The sequence below is a fragment of the Arachis hypogaea genome, chromosome 3 (genome assembly GCF_003086295.3).
Source record: "Arachis hypogaea cultivar Tifrunner chromosome 3, arahy.Tifrunner.gnm2.J5K5, whole genome shotgun sequence".
In the NCBI taxonomy this organism is placed as follows: domain Eukaryota; kingdom Viridiplantae; phylum Streptophyta; class Magnoliopsida; order Fabales; family Fabaceae; genus Arachis; species Arachis hypogaea.
In genome coordinates this window covers 38,186,282-38,213,510 of record NC_092038.1, presented here as the reverse complement: position 1 = coordinate 38,213,510, position 27,229 = coordinate 38,186,282, and the positions used below count along the sequence as shown (strand labels likewise).

The 27,229-nt window shown below is 31.5% G+C and overlaps 1 protein-coding gene across 1 annotated transcript; it reads right to left on the bottom strand.

Moving 5' to 3' along the window:
* Window positions 1-243: 243 nt before the first annotated feature.
* LOC112790318 (protein SMAX1-LIKE 4) lies at window positions 244-4,712 on the bottom strand. The gene is made up of 3 exons (XM_025832653.3): window positions 3,130-4,712; window positions 2,591-2,807; window positions 244-2,113 (listed from the first exon to the last, which is right to left on the bottom strand). Exons 1-3 carry the CDS (start codon window positions 4,329-4,331, stop codon window positions 446-448), a joined length of 3,087 nt encoding a protein of 1,028 aa, XP_025688438.1. The 5' UTR covers window positions 4,332-4,712; the 3' UTR covers window positions 244-445.
* Between the last annotated feature and the right edge of the window lie 22,517 nt (window positions 4,713-27,229).

The following is a 27,229-nucleotide window of genomic DNA, read 5'->3' as shown; positions in this document are numbered from 1 at the left end:
AAGAAAAATCTGCTATGAGAATCAACCGTGTCTGTACAAGTACATTGATATTATAACAAGATGCTGCTCCTACTTTTGAAGCATGCACTCAACAGATTCCATCAAACAGCTGCATATAACAATTTTCTGAGGCTTTACCTTAAATAGTATACAATCACTAGATTCTATGGACATTTTAAAAAAGATAGAAACCAAAAATAAATACAATGAGTAAAAAGGAACTATAAACAGATGAAATAATAATTAAATTAAAACAAACACATTCTATAATGAAAATTAGCAAGTTACACAAAAGGCTAGCTATTACTCCCAATAATTTTACATATTCTTATGGACCATAAATTTTACAATTCCCCTCTCTCTCTCTCTCTAACCAACCCCCAAAGTCAGTTTTTTCTTCAATCCATGAAGTAGTTAATTTGGATATTCTTGGGCAAACATGAATTCATGAACCCGCCACCACCCCCACTACTATTATCAAATTTACTATTATATCCTTTACCATTACCACCCCCAAACAAAGTGTAATATTAAAAACTATACCCTCCTTCCCATGATCACAGTTAATAACTGTCTCTAATAACTTGTTTTGAAAAATGTCTTTCAGCCATTTCTCAAACACGCTGTTAGTAAAATTACCACACCCAACACCAATTTCCTCTATCACCTTTTCATCTACATTGAACTTCACCATCTTCTTCTTCTCAAAAACCTCATCAAAAGACTCTTTGATCTTGTTCAAAAAAAGTTCCTCTTTCTCTTTCAATCTAGCTGGACTTTGGTTGAACTCAAACCTGTTCTCAATTGATTCAAGGAACCCATTTGAGTTCATGTGTTCAGCCATTGTATCTCTGGTTAAATCACTTGAAATTGGGCTACTCTCATCTTCTTCTCCATCATCGTAGTCTTCTTCATCTGCTTTCATGTTAAGATCAAGGGTATTGGAACTCGATTGTCTTGAAAAGTCTTTCTTCTTGTTTACTTGTCCCTGAAGCAACAAGTTCTCTTCATTCTCTTCAATTCTTGGACTCTTGTTAATCTTTCCAAACAAGTCTAGTTCATGAGCCCTTCTTTTCTTGTGGCCCAAGTAACAATCAGCTGCCAATGATGAAGATGAAAAATCCATGGTGCTAGCCTTGGTTTCAATCTTGAACACCAAATTCATCACCGATGAGTCCTTGTCCTTGTTCTTGATCACCTCATCGCCGTCGACCTCACCCGAAGTCAAAATGAATATAGCTTGCTTTAGATTCTCGTCTTTTTTGCTTAAATTCCCAAACTTTGATGCCTCAAACTCATCACCAACAAACTTCTTGAACCGGGAATCGGCCAAATCGAAATCTTCAATTAAAACAACAAGCTTCTCTTTGGTTCTCAGTGATGTAGCAAGAACTTCAGGAAATATGGTAACAGAAGAATGCCCCACTTTCTTCATATCCAAGTGAAGGAAAACATCATCATGATTATCCACAAGGCCGAATCCAAACACGGATTCAGCGATGGCACGCGCCAACCTTGTTTTGCCAACAAAGTCATTCCCCTGCAAAAGAAACCATTGTTTCTTTGTTGTTATTCCTGAATCAAGTTCAACTAAGGCCTCTGCTATTGAAGGAAGTGTTTCAGATTGCCATGGGACATTTTCCTGCAACACTTTACAAATATGAGCTCTACTTTGAAGTACCAGTGTTTGGCCCGAACCATCATCATCTCTGAAAGTTGAATTTCCAAGAGCCAGAGAAATATTTACTTCTTGATTGTCCAAGGTGGCTGATCTTGTTATTGATTCTTGTTTTTTCTGAGTGACCTCGGTGAAATTGAACTCAATGGTAGAGCATGATTGTTGGCGCCGGAACCGCGGCACCAGGTGGTGGTGGTGGTGGTGGTTGTTGTTGGAGTTATGATGATGATGATGAGGCAGAACAGGATCAGCAAAAGATATGGAAGTTGAATTTGAATCTGGGAAGAGAGTGTTTTGATTTGGCCACCATGGGTATGACGAATTGTAAGGATAGATCTTTGCATTGTTATTGTTACCATATTGCCCAAGTTGTTTGCTATGGTGGAGACAGTTACAAAGTCTGTTCCATTTTCTCTTCAGCTCTCCCAATTCATCCTGAAAAATAGTTTAATTCAGTTGTTAAATAAACCACTATTTCTTAGTTAGTTGAAATGAATTTAAAGGTCACCGTTTGTTTGATTAAAAGGATAAATGTTTTACTCAGAAATCAGAATAGAATGTAAATTGAAATCCCATTTAACAGCGGATAATGGATAAGTTGGCAAAAAAATCTCACTTATTCTTGATTTTTTCTTAAAAACAAAAAAACTTATTACAATAAGGAGTGTCAAGACTTTAATTTTGATGCATTGACTGAAAAGCATTACCTAATATTACGTAATTAGATGCCCTGACAGAGCATCAAAATTAAAAAATAAATGTTTGAAAAATTAAAATATTTTTTGTTGTCAACAAATGTCATTCTTTTGAACATTTACTAGCAATATCATTGTAATAAACATTGTAACTTCAAATGACATAATAATCTAAATCTTAATTTCTTGTAAAGCTGCTAAAGTTTGTGTTTAGTACCTTTGGATGGGCCTCGGTGGTATGTATCTGAAGCCAAGAAGGTAAGAGTTTCTTGTGTCCTGGCTTGAACAACCCAAGTTCTTTTTCATAATTGGACGCACATTCTTCACAACAATTCAGTTTTTCTTCCTCTTCGTCCTCCTTCTTGTTACTCAAGTGCATTATGTCAAACATGTGAGAAGAGTTGTGGGGCATGCTCATCTTCGAATTATACACACTGAAATTAAATAATAATGAGCAATCAAAACCAATTATTATAATGTTATTTTTTAATTATTAAATAAATATATATATGATGCATGTGAGAATCCGTAATGTCTAAGATGTTAGAAAGTGACAAAAACAAAGTGAAGCAGAAGTAGAAAGCCAGAAAGGTATTGCGTTGCTTCACTTCCACCTTACCAACCAACCAACCAACCATGTTTTCTTTTCTGGCAGTGGCATATTGTTCAGGGAGACCGTACCCCCCGCTTAGCAACAGCCCTCACTGCTTCCTAAGCATGTTTAAGAAAGTAATTAAGGGAATGAGATGATTATACCTGGAAGTAGCATGGAGAGTCAAGGCAAGTCGAGCTGATGATGGAACAGGAACAGGCTGAAGAGCCCAGTGGTTCTCAAGAGGTGGCTCCCTTCTTTGACACTTTATATATGTTTGGTAACTCGCTGTTCCCATTAGCCACACCTTCTTATTATTACTATTCTTTTCATTAAACAACTTCCCAATCTCTTGTACTACATGTTCAACTTCTCCTCCTCCTTCACCTTCCACCGTCCACTTCAAGTCCCCAACATAGAAAATGGCACCTCCTCCTTCTACTTTTCTCTTCAGTGCTGCGACCTTCATTTCCACTTCCTCCCTTTTCATCTGCCCTGAGAATTGGAACTTGATCAACTCTGTGTTCTTCAGCTCATCAGGTACATGGCCTCTTTCAAGCTTCACCATCAGTTCCGCCATCACTGCTTCGCTTATCGACAAAGAGTCGCCAACTATCACAGTGTTCCTCTTCTTGCTTAACAGCGCATTAAGAACCGCCATCATGTCTTCCTTGTTGCAAGACTTGTGCTGAGGGGAAAACAGCATTGCTGAAGATGGAAGGTACTCAGAAGAATTACCACCCAAGAAATGATGGTGCCTGAGAGTGCTGAAAGTGTTGGTGTTGTTGGCGTAGAAAACAGAACAAGGTCCAGCAGCAGAAGAGGAATGAGAAGTTGGAGAAGAAGAAGAAGAAGAATCTTCAATATTAGTCTTAACAGCGGTGCTGGAAAATCCAGCTTCTCTCATGACCCGACTAACAGAAGGATCATCAAGAATGGAAATAATAAGGTGTTCAAGCTCAACTTTGATAGCAAGAAGAGGCTGCTGTTGGTGCTGCTCAATGCAGCCGCGACGCTGGTGAGCCTGGGCTCGTTTAAGCGCAGCAATGAGAGCATTGGAAAGAGAGGGATTAACGGTGAGAAAGTTAGGCGGCGTTGGCGTTGTGGTAGGGAGTCTATTGAGAGCGACATTGAAGCAAAGCTCAAGCGCCCTGCACTGAAGAGGGTGTTGCTGGTGGTTGGGAAATTGAGATCTGAGGCATGCTCGGCGGAGAGAGCTGGCTCTCAGAGACAGCAAAGTGGCGGCCACGTGGAGAGGGGTCACCTGTGCATGGCCTCTCCTACGCGCCAACACCAGCGCGTGCTTCACCACTGAAGCCGCCTCCGCTGTGAGCGTCTGTTGCAATGTACAACCTCCTGAGCGCATAACTTGCTAACAACACACCCCCCCTCACCCCTCCCCCCTTAGAATACTAATCTCAACTTTCTCTCTCTTTTTCTTCTTATGCTCTTCTTTTCCCCTCTCTCCAAAACACCCCCACCCTATTTCTCAGCTTCCGTTTGGAAGGGACCTTGGTTGCTACTTTGGCGTAGCTACAACGGAATAATGCGCAGTGCACTAACAAAGAGGAATGGAAGTTTTGTTAAGGGCTTAGAAATGCAAGACTACTAGGCCTTACTCGCTTCTTTATACTTCTTCTCGCTTATTTTGTTTTTTATTTTTACTTTTGTATAATTCTCTTTTGCTTTTAGTTTAAACGTTAAAGACGCAGCTTTTTCTTTACTTTTTATTTCCACTTCGTTCCTCTCTTTCTTCTCTTTAGTAGCCTAGAGTTATTATAGAGATAATTATTCTCTATATTCATAACTATTTATTATCAATTTCTTACTTAAATTTAATATGTATAAATTAAAACAACATGCGGTCACAAATATTCTTTGAAAAGAGAAGTAATGTGTTAATTGAGGTCATTCCATTTTTGAGATATTATTTGATGTAATCTTTCGGACCTTATTATTAAAAAAAAAAAAAAAGAGAAAATTGACGCAGTGCATTTTATTATACATGTATAAAGCTGTTGTTGATTGCAGTCATATCTTCTGCCTATAGATGAAATAGCAATATTATGCATGCATGTTGATCATTATTGTCATGCTACAAGGCGGGGGGGGGGGGGGGGGGGGCATAAAACTATTTCATTCTCTGTTGATTGATTATATAACATATACATTTTGTATGGTTAAGTTCCTAGTAAATAATATAATTTCTGCATAGAAAATAAAATGAGGTTAGTTGTTGTTTAAGAAATCAAATTAAATAATTGGAGCAATAGCACTATATAATGGGGACCCACAACTCAAATATTTGTTCACTTGGGGTCACAAGAAGAGTAGCGGACATACCCTACTTATTCCACATCATCCTTTGAATAGACAGACAAGCCCAGCAGAAATTCAAAAAAAGGTACTAAAGGAGAAAGGTGAAAAAGTTGGAAAGAAAAGAAACTAGTGTGATCAAAGATCAAAAGGAAAATAAAAAAAAAAGTTAAAGTGGTAGATTTATATATTTAACTTTTCTAACTTCCCTTTTTTACTCTCATTGATGTGAATAGTAATATTATCAATTAGTTCATATTAATTAGCAAGAGTAAATTAACTATTAGAAATGCTTTTATTAGCTTGAAATAAAAGATAGAATGTAATAAGGTAAAATACTGTTTTAAAATTGAAAAGTGTACAATTTGATTATTCAATTATTGAAACTGATATTTTGGTTTTGCTAATAATGTATTATTCTAGGCTCAATTTTATTGTTATGGAAGCCTTGTATGTGATGTGCCTAGTTATGGAAGCCTTGTATGGAAACCATGTACTAACCTATCAATTAATTAATTTTTATTATTAAAAAATTTGCACAACTAACTCAACAATACATATTAATTAAAATCACACAACTATCATAAATTATTTTATTAAATTCAACTAAAACAAATAATTCTAAGTTCTAAATTTAATTAATAATCCTAAAAATTATTCATAACTAACTATTAATAATAATAACTAATATATAATTCCAATTCTTATTAAAATAATAATGTTCTTCTTTATTAAGATCTTAACTACAATAACATATTTATTACTACTAAAACGCTAACAACAATCTAATTAAGGAGCCACTCATATAAAAACGTTTAAAACGTCTTTTTTAAAGATATCTTTTTAATAATTAAAATTCAACTTATATAATAATTAAAATTCAACCTATATAATCGATTAAAGTGTGTTATGTTTGTCAAAATTAGACCAAATAAATCGATTTAACCGAAAAATTGATAAACTAAATTTTGAACTGATCTAAATTAATATTTTTTTTATAGAAATGATTATAATATCCCTGTTATAGAAAATGACTTTATTTATATAAATATATATATATATATATTTTAAAAACTCTAAATTCTAACCCTTCTCTTCTTTCTATGCCGTCATAGGATTAGAATTTAAGGTTTTTAAAATTAATATATATAATAAGAGTATTTTAGTCATTTTTTATAATAAAAGTATTATAGTTACTTACTATAAAAAAATATTAATTTAGATCAGTTCAAGATTTGATTTACTGATTTTTCGGTCAATTCGGTTTGTTTGGTCTAATTTTGACAAAAATAACACAATTTGATCAATTATATAGATTGAATTTTAATTATTAAAAAATATCTTTAAAAAAAGACGTTTTAAGCGTCTTTATATGAGTGACTCCCACTTAATATTACCAGAAAAACAAATCCACTATACTTAAGTATACTTCACGAAACTGAATCATCATCAATCAAAATTCTCAACAATATTACAAGATCTAGATTTGTTGTTTATTTATTTACAATTACAAAAAAATGTTATAATATTTAAAATTATAATTTCTAAAATTAATTATAAAATTTAATTAAATAATTATAATTTCTAAAATTATTACAAAAAATTTTAACGATGTAGTATTTTTTACTAAGCTATCATATTAGTCTAATTCAAATATTATCATTCATTCAAAATATATTCTTAAATTTTTAAAAATAATAATAATCATTATGTTTATATTCCTAAATTCAATTTCTAACAATAATAATAATTAACTTTCTAACAATAATAATTATAATTATAAAATATTAAAAAAAAATTAAAAAAAAAACTTACATAATCAAAATGGCTGAAATAATGTATAATATAAAATTAAGGACGATTAACATCTCTAAGTTTTTGTTTCTTTTGAAATTTTGATTTTTCTTCTAACATGGAGAGCAAGAAGCAATGAAAAAAGGAAGAAGAAGAAGAAGAAAGAGTGGCTGCTCTTTGGTATGAAAGTAAAAGTGATATTGGATGGTGGATATGAGTTCAGTATGGGACTATGTTAGGATTAAGGACACCGTTGCGAGGAGAATTTTGTGCGCGACATGCGGCTAGGGCATCACAACTCAGACCGTGTGTTTTGCCCCCAATAACTCGGACCATCCGATAAGCATGCATGAACTCGCATGATCCGATTCGTGTTAATCTGACACCATACACATATTAAGCACATGTATTCTTCATAACTATATCCAACCTCATTGTTACCTCCATATTAAAATTAAAAAAACGTATTATTCTACTATTAACTCTCTCTTTTCAAGAATGTTGGCAAGTTCTTTTATAAATAAATGAAGTCTTGATTCTTGAATTTGAGTTTTTTAAAACAGAGAAAGTTAACATATGAAAAACAATTATGTTAGGTACCAAATGACGAGCATACTCAACTAGCTTTTTTTTTTAATAATTTTTTAAGAGAATGTCAATTCAAATTATCACGAAAAATATTTAAACTCTAATGATAAAAAAAATCCAAAATTTAAAATCTAATATATATATATATATATATATATATATATAATATCAAATAATAATTAACATTAAAATTATTTTAAAAATTTCTAAGTCCATTTTAACATTTCATTTTAAAAGTTTCTAACAAAAAAAACATCTGAAACGTAATAAAATTAAACATTCTAAAACCTAACAAAAAACGAGATATCCAACACCTTTTTAAAATTTTTTTGGAGAAAATGTCAATTCAAATTATATGAAAAATCCAAAAACTAATAAAAATATTCAAAATCTAAAAAAATTTAAAATAAAATAATAACAAACATCCAAAAGTATTTTAAAATTTTCAAAATTCATTTTTAAAATTCTAAAATCATTTTAAAAGTTCCTAATAAAGAGAAACATCCGAAACGTAATAAAAAAAATATCTAAAACCAAACAAAAATTAGATATTCAAAATCATCTTAAAAATTCCAAAATCTAACAAAACAAAACACAAAAAAGTTGGAAAAAATATCGAAAAATTAAGCAAAAAATAAGAACCATCTAAAACTATTAAAAAATATCCATAACAAAAAAAATCCAAAACATAAGAAAAAAAAATCAAAACTTAGCAGGAAAAAACATCCAAAACTAATAAAAGGAATTATCTAAATTCCAGCCGCATCAGTAGTAGAAGATTCCTCGCTAGTCGTTTCATCGCTATTCTTGGCAAGATAACGGTAACGGACGTGTGGCGGTCTCCTCCAATCCGTGACATAATGTGATGTGCTCGCGAGAATAGCTAGGGCGCAACGGTGGTCGGCGACACTATTTTTGCGAATGGAGAGTCTGTGCCTCTTGTCTTCAAAAGGAGGCCGATGCGTGCAGTCGGCAGTGTGGTCGGAAGGAAAGACGGCGGTAATAATGTTTTGTGGCGCTACGATTGCAATTACAGTAAATTCTTATTATAATTTTTTTAAATTATATATTTTTTGAACATTTTTAAAAAATTGTTCAAATTAACTGTACATACAATTGATCTCCTAAATTTTTTTTATTGAAAACAATTATACTATATACTATTATAGACCAATTTAACTTCAGCCAAATCAATTAAAATACAATAAATTTCATTATATCTTAGTAAAAATCTAAATCCATCTAAATGCATCTTTCAATCTCTACTGGATGTATGTGATCATAATTTGGATTTAAAAATTGACACGTAGAGCTAGTAATTAAGGGTTATTAATAATTATAGTGAGTGAAGATAGAAGGGTAAGAGATAAAAAGCAGATGTTGGTGTCTCTCTTCACGCCAATCCTCGTAGAGAGACAGCATTTTATTCCCCAAGTACCCAAAAAGCATCCCTCTGTCTGCTATCCTTCGTAGCATTATTGCGCTCTCTCTCTCTCTCTCGTGCAGCTGCAATCACCTTTTCTCCATTAATCTCATCTCATTATTTCCAACCACCCACATACCCTTTTGTATTACCAAATAAAGCAAGCACAACTGAGTTACACTGTTATAATGCACACTCAAATTTCTTTGTTCCCTTTAGTAGCGTAGTTTTAATTATACTCGCCAATTCAATTTAGTTTCAGTTTTCATTAACTAATCTAATTGTAAATTACATTGATATTTCTGTGACTAATCTTTATAGAAAAGTCAACATCATGCAAATAAGGTCCTTAATTCAATCAACTGTTATTATAAAATATCCTTACGCTGAGAGATCGTGAAATACTTCATATTCGCAAAATATTTAAAAATTGTAGTCTTAATAGATATAAGACTTATAATAACTTGAAAAAGGATATACGTCATTCAAAATTAAAAATTAATTAAATATTATATATTAAGACTTTAGTTGATAAGTATTTTATCTTAATGTTGCAAGTGTGAGAAGTGTTGAAATTAGTCCCACATTAAACAAAATAAGAAAGATTGAAGAGTTTATAAGATGAGAGACCCATTTACTTAACACCTTCTTAAAATCTTTCCGGTGGTCGAGAGCTCCCAACGGTTGGCCCAAAATTTATTATTTTTGTTTATTATTTTTAATTGTTAGTTCAATTTTTTATTTAAATAATTTAATAATATATTTTTAACTTATATTTTTAAACATTAATAACTAACTACTGATAAAAAATAATAAATTCTAATAATTTTTAATTTTTTTGTCTTGTAATAAATATAAAATAAATATATTAAAAATTTAAAAATTTTATATTTTTAATAAAAAAAATTTAATTAGTAATCTTATGTACATACAAGATAATTAAACTCATATATTAAAAAACAATTTTCCTAAGTAGACAACAAAAGTTATAAACAACGTGAACAATGGATTGTATTTTCGGTTCACAGAAAATGAAAAAAGAAATAGTCTATCACAAATTATCCTTTTAAAAATTCTACTTTCACCTTTTACATTTTAACTATTCACCTTTTAACTTTTTTATTGCCACATACCCTCTCCCCAAACCCTTATTGCGCCGTCAGTCCCTCTCTCACCAGTTAGCTTCATTACCGTTGAGCTTCTCCTCCATCAAGTCGTCGGTTTAAAATGAAAATAACCATTCACATACTTAGTAAAATGAACATCTAGCAAATATTATTGTATATACTTAAATCTAATCCAAATTAAATAAATATCCACTTTAGAATAAAATAACTATTTACATATCTAGTAAAATTAACGAACATCCAACAAATTTCATTGCATCTACTTAAATCTAATCCAAATTAAATAAACATCCACTTTAGAATAAAAATAACCACCCGCATGTCTAGTAAAATGAACAACAGTTCAAGGCGGTGGTCCTGGGATCGTGAACAGCAATTCATGGCGGCGATCCAAGGAAGAAAACAGTAGCAACTGTGGGAGAACGAGATCGTGAATCAACTATGGGCTGCGACTATGCAGGTTTTGCGAGACAGCGACATTTTCGGAAAGACAAGCACCGCGGGTGATGGCTACCTCCGGCGACGACTATGGAATGTGGAAGTGGACTAGCGGCATCTTCGTCTGGAACGAGTGGCGCGATGCAAGGAAGAAGAGGACGAACGGTGGCTTCGCTTGCATGGTCGGTGGTTGCTGCGGCATGCGGGGGAGGAAGCTGTGATGGCACAATGGAAGTGGGGTAGCGCAAGGAGAAATCCGTGTAGCGTGGAGGAAGATTCTGGCGACGAGTAGTGAAAGATGGGAAATGCAGCTAGGGAGAGAAAGTGAATGTTTTCTAAAGTAAAATTAGAGTTAGTTGAGGTAGTATTTTTTTAAAATTTTAAAATTAATTTTATTTTTTTTTTAATCTGTTGTTCATATTATTTATTATATGCGTTGTTCTCTTATACTTTCGCATTAAAAAAATTCAAAACTCGTTTTTTCTTTTTTATGCACTAATTAAGCATTAAATATGTTAGTAGAAATATTATACGGATAATTAATTTGTGTACAACTCTTGTACATTAGTATTAGAAAATAATTTAGTCTAAAATAGGTGGTTGTAACAAGAGTTATACAAACTTGTTATTAGCATGCATTTGTGTTTCATTTATTATGCAAAGCTGCGATGGTGGTACCTCACTTGTTGTTTCTCGGTAGCCAGAAAATATTGTCCTGCAAGAGTTTAATAATGGACTTTCAGTAATGTTAACTTTTTTGACTACTTTCATCTCAAGTTTTTCTTACCCCTCCATATATAGATTAGCTAGCACAATTTAATTATTTATGCATTATTCGCTCTCGCTTTCCTCAATTCTCCTTTTTGGATATGCGATGCAAGATTTATTTTTATCTTCTGTCACTATAGCTAGGATCTTATCGAGATACATTAAAGGTGGCTAGCTAGAATCTCATGAGATGATCCATACCATACCATAGAGCACATACATGTACATACCAATCCATAAAATATAATTGCCGTTTAATTAATTTCTATACCTATAACTGAATCGGTTTGTAAATAAAAGAAATAATCATGCATGCTGCAGGTTGCTTATAACCTACAAAGTAAAGACAGGACAATCTTTTTCTTTTTTACCCTAAAATTATTCTCAAAATATATTTTTATTCTTATTTTAAAATATCATCCTGTCACTTTTTTTAACATTTTTTTGTTCTCTACGATTTCTGTTGCTTCTGTCTTAAGATAGTAATGGAATGATACTTTAAAATTTGTATGATAATCTATAGTTAGGAAACCAACATTATATTAATCAATTTCAGTTAATATTATAGTAAGTTGACAAACAAGTTCAGCACAAAATCTACTAAAAATCAGTTTTTGTTGGGTTTAAATCTCAGATATTTTTTTAATTGAGTTCAAAATATTTTATTTTTTAGAGTTTCACATTTGTTTTTCTTACAATGAGTGTTGGCTTCAATATTGGCGATACAATATTAACTCTTAAGACTTTCTCTATAATTTAATTTCTCAATTTGAGGTTCCTAAGATTATGGTTAACCCGCCAAATCGATATATGAAGTTTTCATGAATGAGATATTCACTTGTTAAAGCTAGGTTTAAGTTTTTATTTTAGTTTTTAACATCCCATATGTTTAGCCTTCTACAAATTAAAATACAAATAAGGTGGTTGTGATGAAGTAGTAGTAGTAGGCTTAGCACCATGCAAAATAGTTTTTACCGAGATTTTAGAATGGTAGACCTTGACCAACTGTATCAGAAGGAAACATATGGGTCCTAACGTAGTCACATTAATGTGACCCTTGCAAGATTCGAATAAGCATGATGAGAAAATTAATCATTATATTTGCTTTACTTTTGAGCATATCATTTTTTAATAAAAAAGAAAATGGAATATATATATATATATATATATATATATATATATATGGATATCAGATAAAAATTTTTAAAAGTTATGGGGAGAGCTTGATCTTGGAAGTATTATATAATAACGTGGATTCCAAGGTTGGGATCTGTTTTAAGAATTTAAAGAGTATAGAAGAAAAAAATTAAGAAAAAAGTAGAAATATAAAACAGAAGATATATAGGGGGAAGAAAAAGGTATAATATAGTCTAATTAATCATATTCCTTATTATTCTCCGCTGCATCAAAAGGAGCCAAAGGAATCTGCTAGTTCATGCCTATAACAAAGAATTAGTGCTTCGCTTGAAAGTGTTTGGAAAGAACATTCAAATTGTATAAAGCTTCGAACTTCAAAGTAATAAGGATGATTGTGTAAAGTGGAATACAAGCATTATCTTCTTTTCTTTTTATTCTTTCTTTTTTTCGTTGCGTTTTTTTTTTATATCTTTTGATGGTCTATAATATCCATATTTCTTTTTCTTTATGGTGATTAAGAAAGATCAGTATTAGAACAAATTGATATCATCAACAATAATCCCTGAAATTTTCAAATTTTGAGATTAACGGTAAATTATGACATTACTTTTTAAAAAAAAATTAAACTGTTAGAATATAATTAGAATTAATTAACATCAATTATAATTATTTAGCATATCTGTATTTATTATAGGATATTATGTTTTTATTGTTTTGATTTTTCTAGCATATATGTATAACCTTGTATATATATTATATTATTCTTCAACTTATTGAATAATAGACAACTCTTTCTTTAGATTACTCTCTTATTTCTAACATAGTATCAAAGGTATATGTCTTTTTTTTAAGAAAAATCGTTTCTAACTTTTCATGTTTTCTTCTTCCGACAGCCTCTTTGTGCCTATTTTCAATTTCTTTCCGGATGTTTTTCTTTATCAGTGACCACATCATTTTCTTCATCTCGTCGTCCTGAGTCCAACAAGTATAACCACGTCGCTGGAAATGTCCTGACACGCCGACGCAAGCTCCCTGCCCGCCATCACCTCTTCTCCCTTCCAGACGCATCCAGAACCGTTGATCTACGTCCCAAATCAATGCTCTATAACGTTCACGTGTCAAAGACGTGTAGCTTCAGTCAACCCATGTTCCAGCCCCCGCATCGCCCTGACCCGACCCGACGCCAAATCCGCGCTCCAGCTCACCGTCGTGTCATCCTTGGTGTGTTTTCTTCCTCCAATCCGACGTCCCCACGTGTCCTCCTCTACTGACGTGGCTGTTGACGTGGCAAACAGTGGGACCTTTCCTAAAGTTTTTTGTGAGTTCTTTCTGATTCTGCCTTCCATTTTCTTAATTTCTTCCCCGATTTCGCAGTTTCTTCTCTCTTTCATCTTTTTCTCTGCTATTAAGAAAAAATTGGATGTTTTTCAGCCTATAGATAGACAGGGTAAATTTTGTTAAAACTGTCATCGTTTGGTCACCTACTCCCAGACTGCCCCTCTATTGAATGTTGAAAGTACAAGCAGAAAGGACACATTGACTTCAATTGTCCAATCTTATTTTGCCATTATCACAAGCTCTCGGGACATTTGATTACTACCTGTTCTACTCGCCCACCACGTCCTATAAAATCAAGTATCATTCTCGTCCCAACTTTTTCGAAAATGTGCCTGCTTCTACTACTACTACTGAATCTTCTAGCTTTGCTTCTCTCAACCCGTCTCCTGTCTCTTTATCTGATATTGCGTCTCTTCTTAAGCATCTTCTCTTCTCTTCTCTTCTGGTAATACTCCTGCTACTTTTTCCACTCCTCCATGTAATTTTAAATGGTATTTTGATTCCGGTTGCTTTTATCACATGTCTCCTTTGCGTAATCTTTTCTCGTCTTTGTCTACTATTACAAATGCACCTTTTGTCAATACTATTGATGGTTCTCTCTTACATGCAACACATAAGGGTTTTATTTCACAGTCAAATCTTAATCTCTTTGATACTTATTTTATTCTAAAATTAAACTTTAATCTTATTTCTGTTGGTCAATTTGTTGATCTCGATTTTGATATCAATTTTCCTATTTTTGGTTGTCGTGTGTAGGATCGTCGGACGGGATAAATTATCGGGATGAGACGTAAGATCGGAAGGTTGTTTAAGCTCAAGAATCTTCATATTCCTCCTAGGTCAAATTGCCGTGCCGTTTCTTCTCTATCTAACCTTCAATTGTAGCATCACCATTTTGCCACAGCTCCTTAGAAAAATTGCGTCCTCTTGTGTCTAAAGCTGTTTTAGGTCAGGTTAATAATGAGTCTTTTGATTGAATTTCTTGTCAAACTACAAAACAAACAGCTTTATCTTTTTACAATAATTCATCTCTTACTTGCTCTCCTTTTGATCTTATTCACTCTGATGTTTGGGGCCCCGCTCCCACTATTTCTATGGGAAGGGCTCAATATTTTGTAGTTTTCATTGATGATTATTTGCGCTTTACTTGGGTTTATTTGATGACTAATCACCATGAGCTGCCTCAGATTTATATTAACTTTGTCACTATGATTAAAACTTAGTTTTCCAAGGTCATTAAAGTTTTTCGACTTGATAATGCTATGGAATACCGTGACTCCAAACTTTTAAATTTTCTTACTAAACATGGTACTTTGTCTGAGTTTTCTTGTCCTAGTACGTCTCCACAAAATGGACGGGCTGAACGCAAACACCGTCACATTCTTGACTCTGTTCGTGCAATGCTTATTTCTTCTTCATGTCCTGAGCGTATTTGGGGTGAAGCTGTTCTCACTGCTATCCATGTTATTAATAGACTTCCTTCTTTTGTCCTTGGTAACATTATTCTCTTTGAGCGTCTATATCATACCCCTCCAGATTACAGTTATCTTCACGTCTTGGTTATGCCTGTTTGTTCTTCTTCAACCTCATGAACATAGTAAACTTGAACCTCGGACTCACATGTACTATTTTCTTGGTTATGACACTGAACACAAGAGTTATCGTTGTTAGGATCTTCTCTCTAGACATATTCGTATCTCTCGTCATGTTGTAGGGAGCATCACATGTTTTCTAAATTCTCTTCATTTGAGTCTATTCCTCCTACTCAGTCACTATTTTTCACTAACTCCAATGTTGATCTTTTTTCTAGTGATGATTTTACAGGTTCTATCTCAAGTCAACCTCTCGAGTCACCTACTCTTTCGCCTTCTCCATCTCCCGATGATTCCTAACTGGACGATGATAATGCTCTTGCTATCATGGCTTCTCCCTCCCATCATTCTTCTAGGGTAAGAAACTCACCTCCTCATCTTTTTTATTATCATTATTTTTCTACTATTTTTTATCACCATGAACCTAAGTCATTTCGAGATGCCTCCACAAATTTAAATTGCAGCAAGCAATGCAGCAAGAAATCCAGGAACTTGAAAAACTACACATTTAGGACTTAGTTGATCTTCTTTCTAATCACAAAATTGTGGATAATAGATGAGTATACAATATCAAAACTTATTCTGATGGTTCTATTGACCGTTATAAGGCACGATTAGTTGCTCAAGGATGGAAGTAAGAGTATGGTATTGATTATGAAGGGACTTTTGTTTCTGTTGCTCGTCTCATATCTGTTTGCACTCTCCTTGCCATTACTACAGTAAAAAAAATGGTCTGTCAGTCAGATGGATGTGAAGAATGAATTTCTTAATAGGGATTTAAAAAATAAAGTCTATATAACCCCGGGATATCCTTGTCCTTCTAGCAAATTCTGTCTCCTTCGTAAGACACTTTATAATCTTAAGCAAGTTCCTCGTGAATGGTTTGACAAGTTCAACAGCACTATACACAATCCTGGTTTTACTTGTAGGCCTCACGAAAATGTTCTCTTTATTCGTAAAAGTGAATATGAGGTTATTCTTCTAATTTTGTATGTTGATGACATTCATTACCAGAAACGATGTTGATGGTATCTCTGATCTTAAAGCATCCCTTCACCACACTTTTGAGATGAAAGATCTTGTTCTCTCAATTATTTTCTTGGTCTTGAAGTCATTTTCTCAGATGATGGCATTTATCTCTCTTAAACTAATTATGGTTTTGATCTTCTTGCTCGAGCCGAAATTACAGATAGTCACATTGAGTCCATTTGAGCCTAATGTTTGGTTTACATACTCATATGGATGGCACTGTTTTGGATAATCATATTCTTTATCGACAGTTAGTTGGAGGTCTAGTCTACTTGACTGTCACATGATCAGACATCGCCTATTCAGTTCATGTTCTATCTAGTTATTGTCAACTCTTTGTACTACTCACTATGCTGCAGTTTTTTTGCATTCTTCGCTCCATTAAAGGTACTCTGTTTCATGGTCTTCGCTTTTTTACCCATTCATCTTTAACTCTTCAGGCATACTTAGATGCTGATTGGGTTGGTGATCCCACTGATCGTCGTTCTACTACTGGTTATTGTTTGTTTCTTGGTGACTCTCTCATTTCCTGGCGAGCCAAGAAACAAACGTTTACTGCTCGATCAAGCACTAAAGATGAATATTTTGCTCTTGCTAAAATCACTGCTGAGGTTGTCTCGATTCATTGGCTTCTCGAAGACTTGGGTGCCCTTCAATTGTCCCGAACTAATGTTTATTATGACAACCATAGTGCTATTCAGATTGTTCATAATTATATTTTTCATAAACGCCCCAAACACTTTGAGATTGATTGCCATTTTGTCCAGCAACGTCTCCTTATTGATGTTGTTCGTCTTGTAGTTGGGACTTTGGATCAAATTGCTAATATCTTGATGAAGGCTCATCATCCTATTCGTTTTTGGATTCTAGCGTACAAATTCAAGATAATATCTTTAGCAACCACTTGAGTTTGACGGGAGATGTTAGAGTATAATTATGATTAATTAGCATAAATTATAATTATTTAGCATATCTGTATATTTATTACATTTTTATTAATTTGATTCTTTTAGCATCTATATATAACCTTGTATATTATATTATTTTTCAACTTACTGAATAAAAGGCAGCTCTTTCTTTAAATTACTCTCTTGTGTCTAACATAAACTATTAAATAGAAGTATATGAACATTACAAAGATTATGAGATATATATAGCGACGGTTTTCATTAGATTTAGTGTTAGTTAACCGTCATTAAATAATTAAGCACTGTCCAATCAAGCGTATTTAGCAACAGTTTTCAGATCCCTGCAATAAAAATTAAAATCATTAATAAAAATTTCTACCTTATATTTTTATCCGAACCAAAGATATTCTTTTCCTGTCAAATTCTTTGATCTCATCTCTGCCATATTAATAATTACTTTATGAAAAGGAGAATGTATTGAATTGATCATCTAATTAATATCCCCTTTTAAGCTTAATGCCTCTTGTTGATTACACTTGTCTCATGATTGAATGCTTAACACATATATGATCAGATTGCTTAATGTTGAAAAAGGTAAATTAAAAAAGATAAAACAGTGAGCTACTATTATTATAGATGGAGCCCTTACGTAAGTAGATAATAATGAGGCTCAAGCTCATTTTCAAGTCATCAATGCCAAAAACCCTTTTAAAAGGATTGAAATTGGGGGTGCCCAAATCATTGGAACATTATTTTTCAAAGTAGTATGAAAAGTGGAGAAGAAAATAGGGTTTCTCTACTTGGAAGAAAAGGATCACCTTTATGCATTAATTGTGATGTACAATTTTCTCACATTTTGTTTAAAGAAAACAAAAGGAAGAATAGTCATCATGCATGTTAATCTTTGGATGATGGAGTTGATCGAATGATTTGGTTTGCATGTACTCAAACAAAATTTCAACAAAGTGGGAAAGTTAAAAATTGAAGGGTTCATTAACTGAGACTGCTTATGAGGCCCACTTAAGAAAGGCAATTAACAAATATGAACTAATTTAATTGCAAAATGTTAAAATTTATTTATGTCTTCACTATTTCTCCTATAAAATCTTTTTTAAAAATAAAAATATTGAAAATAAAAATAAATAATAAACAAAAAATAAAAATGCTCTTCGTTTTTGAACTCATCACAACTGTGAAAATTAAAGCGGCTCATAATTCCCATTTTCAAAAAATAATAAAATTAAAAGAAAAAAAGAAAAAAAAGAAAAATAGAAGTAATAAAAATTTGTGAATATTATGACCTGGAACTTATTTTTTATTGCAGTAATGTTATATAGACAAAAATTCACAACTAATTAAAAATATATATTCGATAATATTTTTATTTATAAAAAAAAGTGTGAATCACACTCTTTTAATTTAATTGATATAATCAATTTTTTTATAATTATTTTTTTATTTAATTATATAAAAAATTAGTCTAAATTTTATGTGAATCAAATTTTGAAAATCTCTCTCATTAGTACATCCAACAATTATACAATTTATTTTTGAAATAAAATTTTTAAATTACCATATCATATTTTATAAAAAATCTATATCTTAAATTCAATTAGTCTCGATTTATTAAAAATAAAAAAAACATAAAAAAGTTATTTTATGATCAAATAAAAAATAATAATAAATCAATCTCCATTAGTTGATTATAAATATTATAGGTTTGAATATAAGCTACGTTTTTATTACTGTTAATATAAATTATGTGCCCAACATAGAAATAAACGTATAATGGTATTTAAAGGAAAATAAAACATTATTAATACCAATTAAATAATATTGATTCATTAGTCTTCAAGGCAATTACCATATTAATATTCATCCAATTAATAAAAATTAATGTTGCATATGCGCGTGAGGTATATGTATAATAATAATATATGTAAGTGATCAAGTTAGATAAATCTAACGGTTAATTCATTAATCCGTTTAATATGTATTGAGAGTTCAAATTTTATCTTATATATAAAATTATCTATTGATATAAATGAAGTCAAAATTAAAATTTTTTGACAATTTTAAGCTGAAAATTTTTGCCTCCCAAATATTTCTGTTCCAGGCTTCCAGCTAATGGAAACACTCATTCTATTATAATTAAAGGAAAAAAAAAGTAAGAAAAAGAAGTCATTAAATGAATCAAATTAAAAGGGCATTCCCAGCTGATATTTCAGCTCGTGCATAATTTAAACCTAGAACCGATGACATTTGTTGACCACCGTTGCCAAAAAGTCAAGTTCATATTACTAGTGACGATATTTTTTTAACAAACGGTGATCATAAATTAAATCATGATCATAACTCCATTCTTTATTATAATCTTTTGAGTAATGCCATAGTCAAAGAAACTGATCTGATATGAACAAAAGGGAAGATTGAGAAACTCATATATCAAGAACAAATGGACTGAGCAAACTGTTAAGGTTTGATTTCTCGGTAATATTGTTAATATTTTAGGAGGTAGATTCCCCCCCCCCCCTTTCTTCTCGAAAAGGGCCAACAAACTGTATCTTTAGATATCACGCGCCAGATTGATATAAGATAACGAAGCAATATTATTTAAATGATGATAATATAGGCTCTGATTAATTTTAATAACTCTATTTTACATGTTAGTTCTTTGTTTGCTCCACTTTAATGTGTTAGAACTTTTTTTTTTAATTTCAACAACTCTATACAGTTTTATAAATTGTGATGATAAAAAAACGAGTATTGTTTTATATATATATGAAACTGTTAATGTGGATTATTCCAGATGTCATATAAACAAATAGTATTGTAACATGTGATATTATTGTCATGTGTTATTAATTAACTTATCATTATATTATTATTGTGGTCAAATTATGATATAACATGTGTTATTAATAGTTCATATAATCAAGTCGATAACAAAAAAAAATGAATTAAAGATTAATATAGCATATTTTGCTAATTTTAAAAATATAATTTGATGGTAATAATATTATTTATTTATTTGAAATGGAAAAGTATAGAGTACCAACATATTATCTGCCAACTCTTATTTATATTTGTGTTTCTTGAAAGTATGTTTGTAAATGTGTTTAATAATTAATATATTTTAAATACATATATAAAGAAACACATTTAGAAAATATATCTATAAAGACACTTCTATTAAACACAGTTATAAAAAAGACATTTTTATTAGACACATCCACGAACACACTTTCATAAAACACAATTATAAATAAGAATTTTGACAGAAATTGACAGATATACTGTTGGTAACATAGCGAAACCGATTTGAAATAGGTAAAGAAAGAAAGAAACATTTTCCGGCGTTGTATAAATGATGAATTGATGAGTGATGGAAGAGGCAAAAAGGTTGATATACGGATTCATAAATATTATGTAAAGATTAAGATGACCACGCCCACCTTTCTAAGTGGGAATGTGGAGAAAAGAAAGGGAACAGAGAAAAGAGAAGGGAATGTCGGATGGGTCCCGCAATTCTTGTCACAGTGGGATCCACACAAATTCTTTCATTTTTGTGTTATATGACCATTGCGTCTGCAAATTATTTTTATTATATTATGGTGCCAAATTTTGTGATTAATCAGAAAATAACGCATTTTGGTGTTTAAAAAGATCAATTTAAATAAATAATTTAATTAAATTTTTAAAAAAATATAAAAATTTATATTAAAATTAGTTTATGAATAAATTATTTTATATTTAATTTTTTAATCATAAAAATATTTATTTCAAAAGAAAAGAATAAATTTTTTTATTATATAAAATAATTTTTTAATTTGCTCTAAACACTTTAAATAATTTTTTCAAAAGTTATAAGTTAATTTTAAAATTTACACTAAATATTAATATTGTAATTTTTATAAATTAAAAATAAAAAATTACTTGTACATTTATCTAAACTGATCCTAAGTATATGGTGCAATATAGGATTTATTTCCAGTAATTTTACTTTATTAATTTCTTTTAAAAACACAAATCGTCTCCGATAATTGTTTTTTTTTTAATTTTTGTAACAAATGCAATTCTTTTAGTATTTCAAAAAAAATATTAAAAAACACAAAATATCCCCACTAATATATGTTTCAAGCAAAAAAAATTGAATTCGACCCAATGATTTCTGGATATCTAAAAAATATATTTGCAAATTGCTGCGATTTTTTAGCTTTTTAGAAATTGCCCCCATTTTCTGGCAAATAAAAAAAACTACTGTATTTTGAGAATTCACAAATAAATCTTCGAGATCAAAATTGTTTTTGCCCTATTGCATATGTATCCTTTGTACATTTTACTTATTTAAATAGGAGAAAGTAATATCTTTGTCTCAAATATGTGAGATAAATATTAATATTATTTTTAATATTTTTGTTATATTTTTATTTAAAATCTTTTAAAATTAATTTAATATTATCTTTATTTTTTCCACCCAACTTGCAAATACATTCTAAGAATCCATTTTCCACCGCCTTCTTAGAAATGGCCTTGGTAGAATGGTAGCAGCAGCTTGTTTGTTTTCGAACCAGTTATAAAAAGGGGATTGGAACATATGAAGTAGAAACGGTTTGAGTCATTTTTCCATTGAAAGTGGTGGAGTAACATGATTAACTTTGGATTCTAAGAACCGGTGTAAAACCTAAAAATCATTTGAACCAGTAGGTAAATTGCATATAATTTAAATTATTATATAATCTTATTCAACTTCAGAGAGATAGCCATGTTAAAATAAAAAAAAAATGATTTTTTCATAAATGCATAAACATTATCTGTGATTGAAAGGAAAAATATGGTTGTTGTTGTGAATATATATAGACATAGGGTAGTGTACTAGACATATTCCATATATTGGCAGTCATACCTGGCTGAAAAGTTAGTGTAGAGAGGGGTTATTTTTGGGGAGGTGAAAAGAAGGGCTAGCGTGCTACTTTATACAATAAATGTCCCCAGAAACACATACCAGCTTCTATCATAACAGTCTCTTTTGCTTTTCCAATTACAGATTTACAGTTCTCTTCTCTCTTTTTATTTAACGTACTACCTCCTCTCACATGACATTCCCCACAACCCTTTGCCTCCGGGGAATCTATCTATCTATCTTTTTAACCTTCACTCACTCGTTATTAATTGCTTATTTCCTAGTATACCTACTATTTGTACCATTCTAGTACTATACATAGTTAGTTACCGCTAAGTTAATTTAATTATATATATATATATATATATATATATATATATATATATATATGGGTTTTGCTTAACTATAACTTAAAGGACATAAACTAAAAACGTCATAAAAAAATACTTTATAAAAATTATTAAAAAAATTTATTATTAGATGTTTAAAATATATCTTTATAACACAGATAAGCTAAAAGTTTTAGCTTGTGTATTTATTTCTTTTATTGGACTATTTAATTAAAAAAAATTATTTTTTATCTACCAATCATAACTTTTATTATTCATATGATGAATTTATTATTTTTTACAATATTTTTTTAATATTCTCTCATGCAATATGAATTTCGTAAAGAAGTGTTGGGAGAAAATTGGTACTGAGTTTACTGCAGCTGTTATGGATTTCTTCCGGTCAGCTACGCTACCAAGATATTTTAATGTTATATGGGTGGCTCTGGCTCCGAAGTTTGTGGGAGCAAGGGAGATTAAATATCTTCGACCGATTAGCATGGTAGGGTGTGTGTATAAGGTTATTTCGAAGATGTTGGTGCGAAGAATGAGAAGGATAATGCCGGACTTAGTAGGGGAGACTCAGAGTGCATTTGTGCAGGGGAGGAAGATTCATGATGGGGCTTTGATTGCATGTGAAACTGTGCAATGGTTGAAGCAAAGAAAGAAGAAATCGGCAATAATCAAACTGGACTTTCAAAAAGCTTACGATAGAGTCAAATGGAAATTTGTGGATATTGTACTTCAGAAAATGAGCTTTGGGCAAAGATAGAGAGGGTGGATCAAGGAATGTGTGTGCACGGCGTCTATGTCACTTTTGATGAATGGCTCGCCTTCTAAATCTTTTAAGATGGAACGGGGCTTACGACAAGGGGATCCTCTTTCTCCACTTCTTTTTGTTCTTGTTGTTGAGGTCCTTCATAGGATGATAGGAGAGGCAGTAAGACATGGAAGGATCTCTCTTTTGTTGGTTGAAAAAGACAATATTGAGTTGTCTCACTTGCAATTTGCGGATGACGCAATACTTTTTTGCCCCCCGAATGAAGAGACTATTTGCAATTATAAGCGGCTTCTACGGTGTTTTGAGATGATGTTTGGCTTGAGTATTAACTTTGATAAATCTAGCTTGATTCCGGTTAATTGCGAGCGAGAGTGGTCACAAAGGATGTGTATCTTGTTGGGGTGTAAGGAAGCAACATTGCCAGTCAAATATCTTGGTATTTCTTTGGGAGCAAATCCGAAATTGGTCAAGACATGAAAACCTATTATAGACAAAGTAGAAGAGAAACTTAATCTGTGGAAAGCTAAAATGATTAATAAAGCTGGTAAGCTGGTACTCATCAAATATGTGCTTAATAGTCTGCCAGTTTACTACCTTAGCTTATATAAGATGCCCAGAGCAGTAGCAGATAAGTTGATATCTTTGCAAAGGAGGTTCTTGTGGAGTAATGAGGACGGAAGGGATGGGGTACCTTTGGTAAGGTGGGATATTGTGCAAGCTCCAAACGCTTTGGGGGTTTGGGCGTGGGCGATGCAGTGCTCCGGAATACAGCATTGTTGTTCAAGTGGTGGTGGCGGTTTTCAAAGGAGGATTGCCCATTATGGAAGAAAATTGTGTGCTCCTGCAATGACTTGAAGCCAAATGTCCTTCTTTCTTGTCAGCCGATTCCTAATACAAAGGGTCCGTGGAGGGACATTTGTCAATTGCAGATAAGAGAACAGCAAGCGAGAGATAAGATAGTCAGAGGGTTATCATTAGAGTTAGGAGATAGTAGAAGAATTCGTTTCTGGGAAGATAAGTGGCTACTATATGGTGTGTTGCAGGATGTATTTCCAAGGCTTTTCTCGATTTCAAATCAAGTCGGATCTGCTATAGGAGACTGTGGGTTCTGGGATGGGCTGGAGTGGATATGGAACTTTCATTGGAGAAGGGTACTATTCCAATGGGAGTTAGAATTAGTTAACCAACTTCATAGAGTTCTACAATCTGTCAGGTTAACAAGTGAGAGGGAGGACAGAATAGTATGGAATTTTGATAGATCAGGAGTTTACTTTACTAACTCATTTGTGCAGGCTTTGCAGACTGAGACTCTCCTGGAGGACATTACGAGTTATAGTTTCACTAGATCTATATGGAGAGGACTAGTACCACCAAGAGTTGAGCTATTCACCTGGTTTGTGTTAGTTGGTAGGGTCAACACTAAGGAAAGATTGATTAGATTGGGCATTATTGATCACAGGGATATGATTTGTGTTTTATGTAAAAAAGAAACTGAGAATGATTTCCACTTATTCATTGGCTGTGAGTTCACGTGGCAGGTGTGGTATGCTTGAATATATGCCTATAATAAATTTTGGTCTATTTTAGGAACCATTAAGCAACACTTTGAGAGTTGGACAGGAGCTCCTGTAAGAAAAGTCGAATGTAACAGGTGGCTGATTGATTTTTTTGCTATTATTTGAAATACGTGGTTGGAAAGGAATGCCAGGATTTTCAAAAATCAAGAAACATGCGTTGCGGAAGTTATTACCAAGTCGATTAGGAGCTACAAAGAGTGGGTTGGTTTTGTTCAGTCTAGTTGTTGATGGCAATGCTGGAGATAACTTCAATTTTTTTGTTTAGTGTTTGTATTGTAACTCTGGACTTTCTAAATACTCCATCTTACTGTGTTGAGCTTCTTATTTAAAAAAAAATATTCTCTCGTGCATGCCATTTTTTATGGAGATCTTATTATTTTTTTTCATATGAGTTCTCTTTTTTTATCGTTTTTGTTATTTTCTCTGTATTATAATTCTATTAATCTCATTAAAAAGAGCAAAATAAATAAAAAAAACAAACATAAAAAATAATATTAGAATTATAAATAGTGAAAATTATAATTAAAAAATACTAAAAATACTAACAATATTAAAAAAGTATTAGAATTTATTTAAATATCTAAAATAAAATGATAAGATAATATAAAATAATTATTTAAAATCATGTCCTTTCAATAATTTTTTATTTAGGCATGATTTTGAACAATATAATCAAAACAACATTTAGTTTACTACAATCCATTTTGACTTAAAAATTATCAAACATAAATTACGATTAACACCAACTCACTTTTAATCAAAATCAAATTTATAAAATCAATTTTATACAAACTCCTATTTACAAATTTCAATATAATATTATATTGTTCTAATTCATGATTTTCAAATACGGTAATTTATTGGCAAAAAAAAAATAATACCACACAATTCAACCATGTTAGGTATACACCAAAATTAGTTATTAATATAAAATACACATTAAAATGAGTTAAATTACACATGTATTTATACATAAATATATGATGATTGATTTTGGTGATTAATTTTAGTATATAAATAACATTTTTGTGCTTAATTATATATTAATCTTGCCATCCTTTCTCAATTATTGAATCCACTAGTCCTTCATTCCTAGATTAAGAACAACATTACATGACCAGCAAATATTATCATTTTTTATCAATATTTGGTCAATAATAATTTGCACCCATATTTATAGATATTTTGTACATAAGAAGCGTATAATTTACACCAATATTTATCAAAATTTTGTTCACATGAATAAATATAGTTTATACCCATATTTTTTCAGAGTTTATACACATAAATTTGTAAAATTTATTTATTAGAGACAATTTAACGTTTATACTGGCCAAATAATGACAAGAAAATACTAAAAATTATTGACTCCAAAAGTTTCTCCTAAATTAATTCTCTTTGAGGAAAAGACTAACTAGGCTACGAGTGAGAGTGATAGGATCGACTCCGCTGTGAATGCTACTGATGCCGATATTAGAGTAGCTAAAAGAAGTAGTAAAGTACAACCATCCAATAGCAATTCTATTGTACATATATCTTCTTCTCTCAATTCCTTTTCATTAAGCTATTAAACTGTGTGCTGAGGACACTACCAAATACATGAGCTGTAAGTAAAACTATGATTTAATATATTTTCAATAGACAAAATCAGATCATAAAATATAAAAGTGATGCGGCTCCTGAATCCTAAGTAGCTGCTTAGGTAGCTTATAAATATCATATAGTAACCTCTAATACAATCATCTTCTAGGCAAGTTGTTATCATTTTTGTAGGATAATTCACGTTAATAAAATGAATAAAGTTAAAATTACGTACATGTAATTGGTTACAGGTTTGTCCTAAATACATGTATTTAAATTGGATCAGGGTAACTTGATTTTAGCCATTTACATGTAAATTGAATTAGAAAAACTCGAATTAGCATGCAGAAAAATAAATTGAATTGATCCAATTTGACTTATTCGAAGAGAAATGAGTCAAAAATGGGATCCTATTAAATCGAATCAGGCTATTTTGAATTATAAAAGGATACAATTCCAAGAGCAAATCAAATCACTCTAATTCTTTTTACTAAAAGTACTTCTCTGTATAAGTCGAACACTATTAGAAAAAAATCGTCGAAAATATCATAAAAAATGAATAAAATCAGACATTACAACGGTTACCATCATATTTTTTTGTCAAAATTTATCCGACGGAATAAACCTCGTCAGTA

Excerpts from the sequence above, each read along its gene's own strand:
- LOC112790318 (XM_025832653.3), bottom strand. The coding sequence starts at position 4,331 with ATGCGCTCAGGAGGTTGTACATTGCAACAGACGCTCACAGCGGAGGCG. Across the intron at positions 2,808-3,129 it reads ACTCTCCATGCTACTTCCAG|TGTGTATAATTCGAAGATGA; the intron begins GTATAATCATCT and ends ATTTAATTTCAG. Across the intron at positions 2,114-2,590 it reads CCACCGAGGCCCATCCAAAG|GATGAATTGGGAGAGCTGAA; the intron begins GTACTAAACACA and ends ACTATTTTTCAG.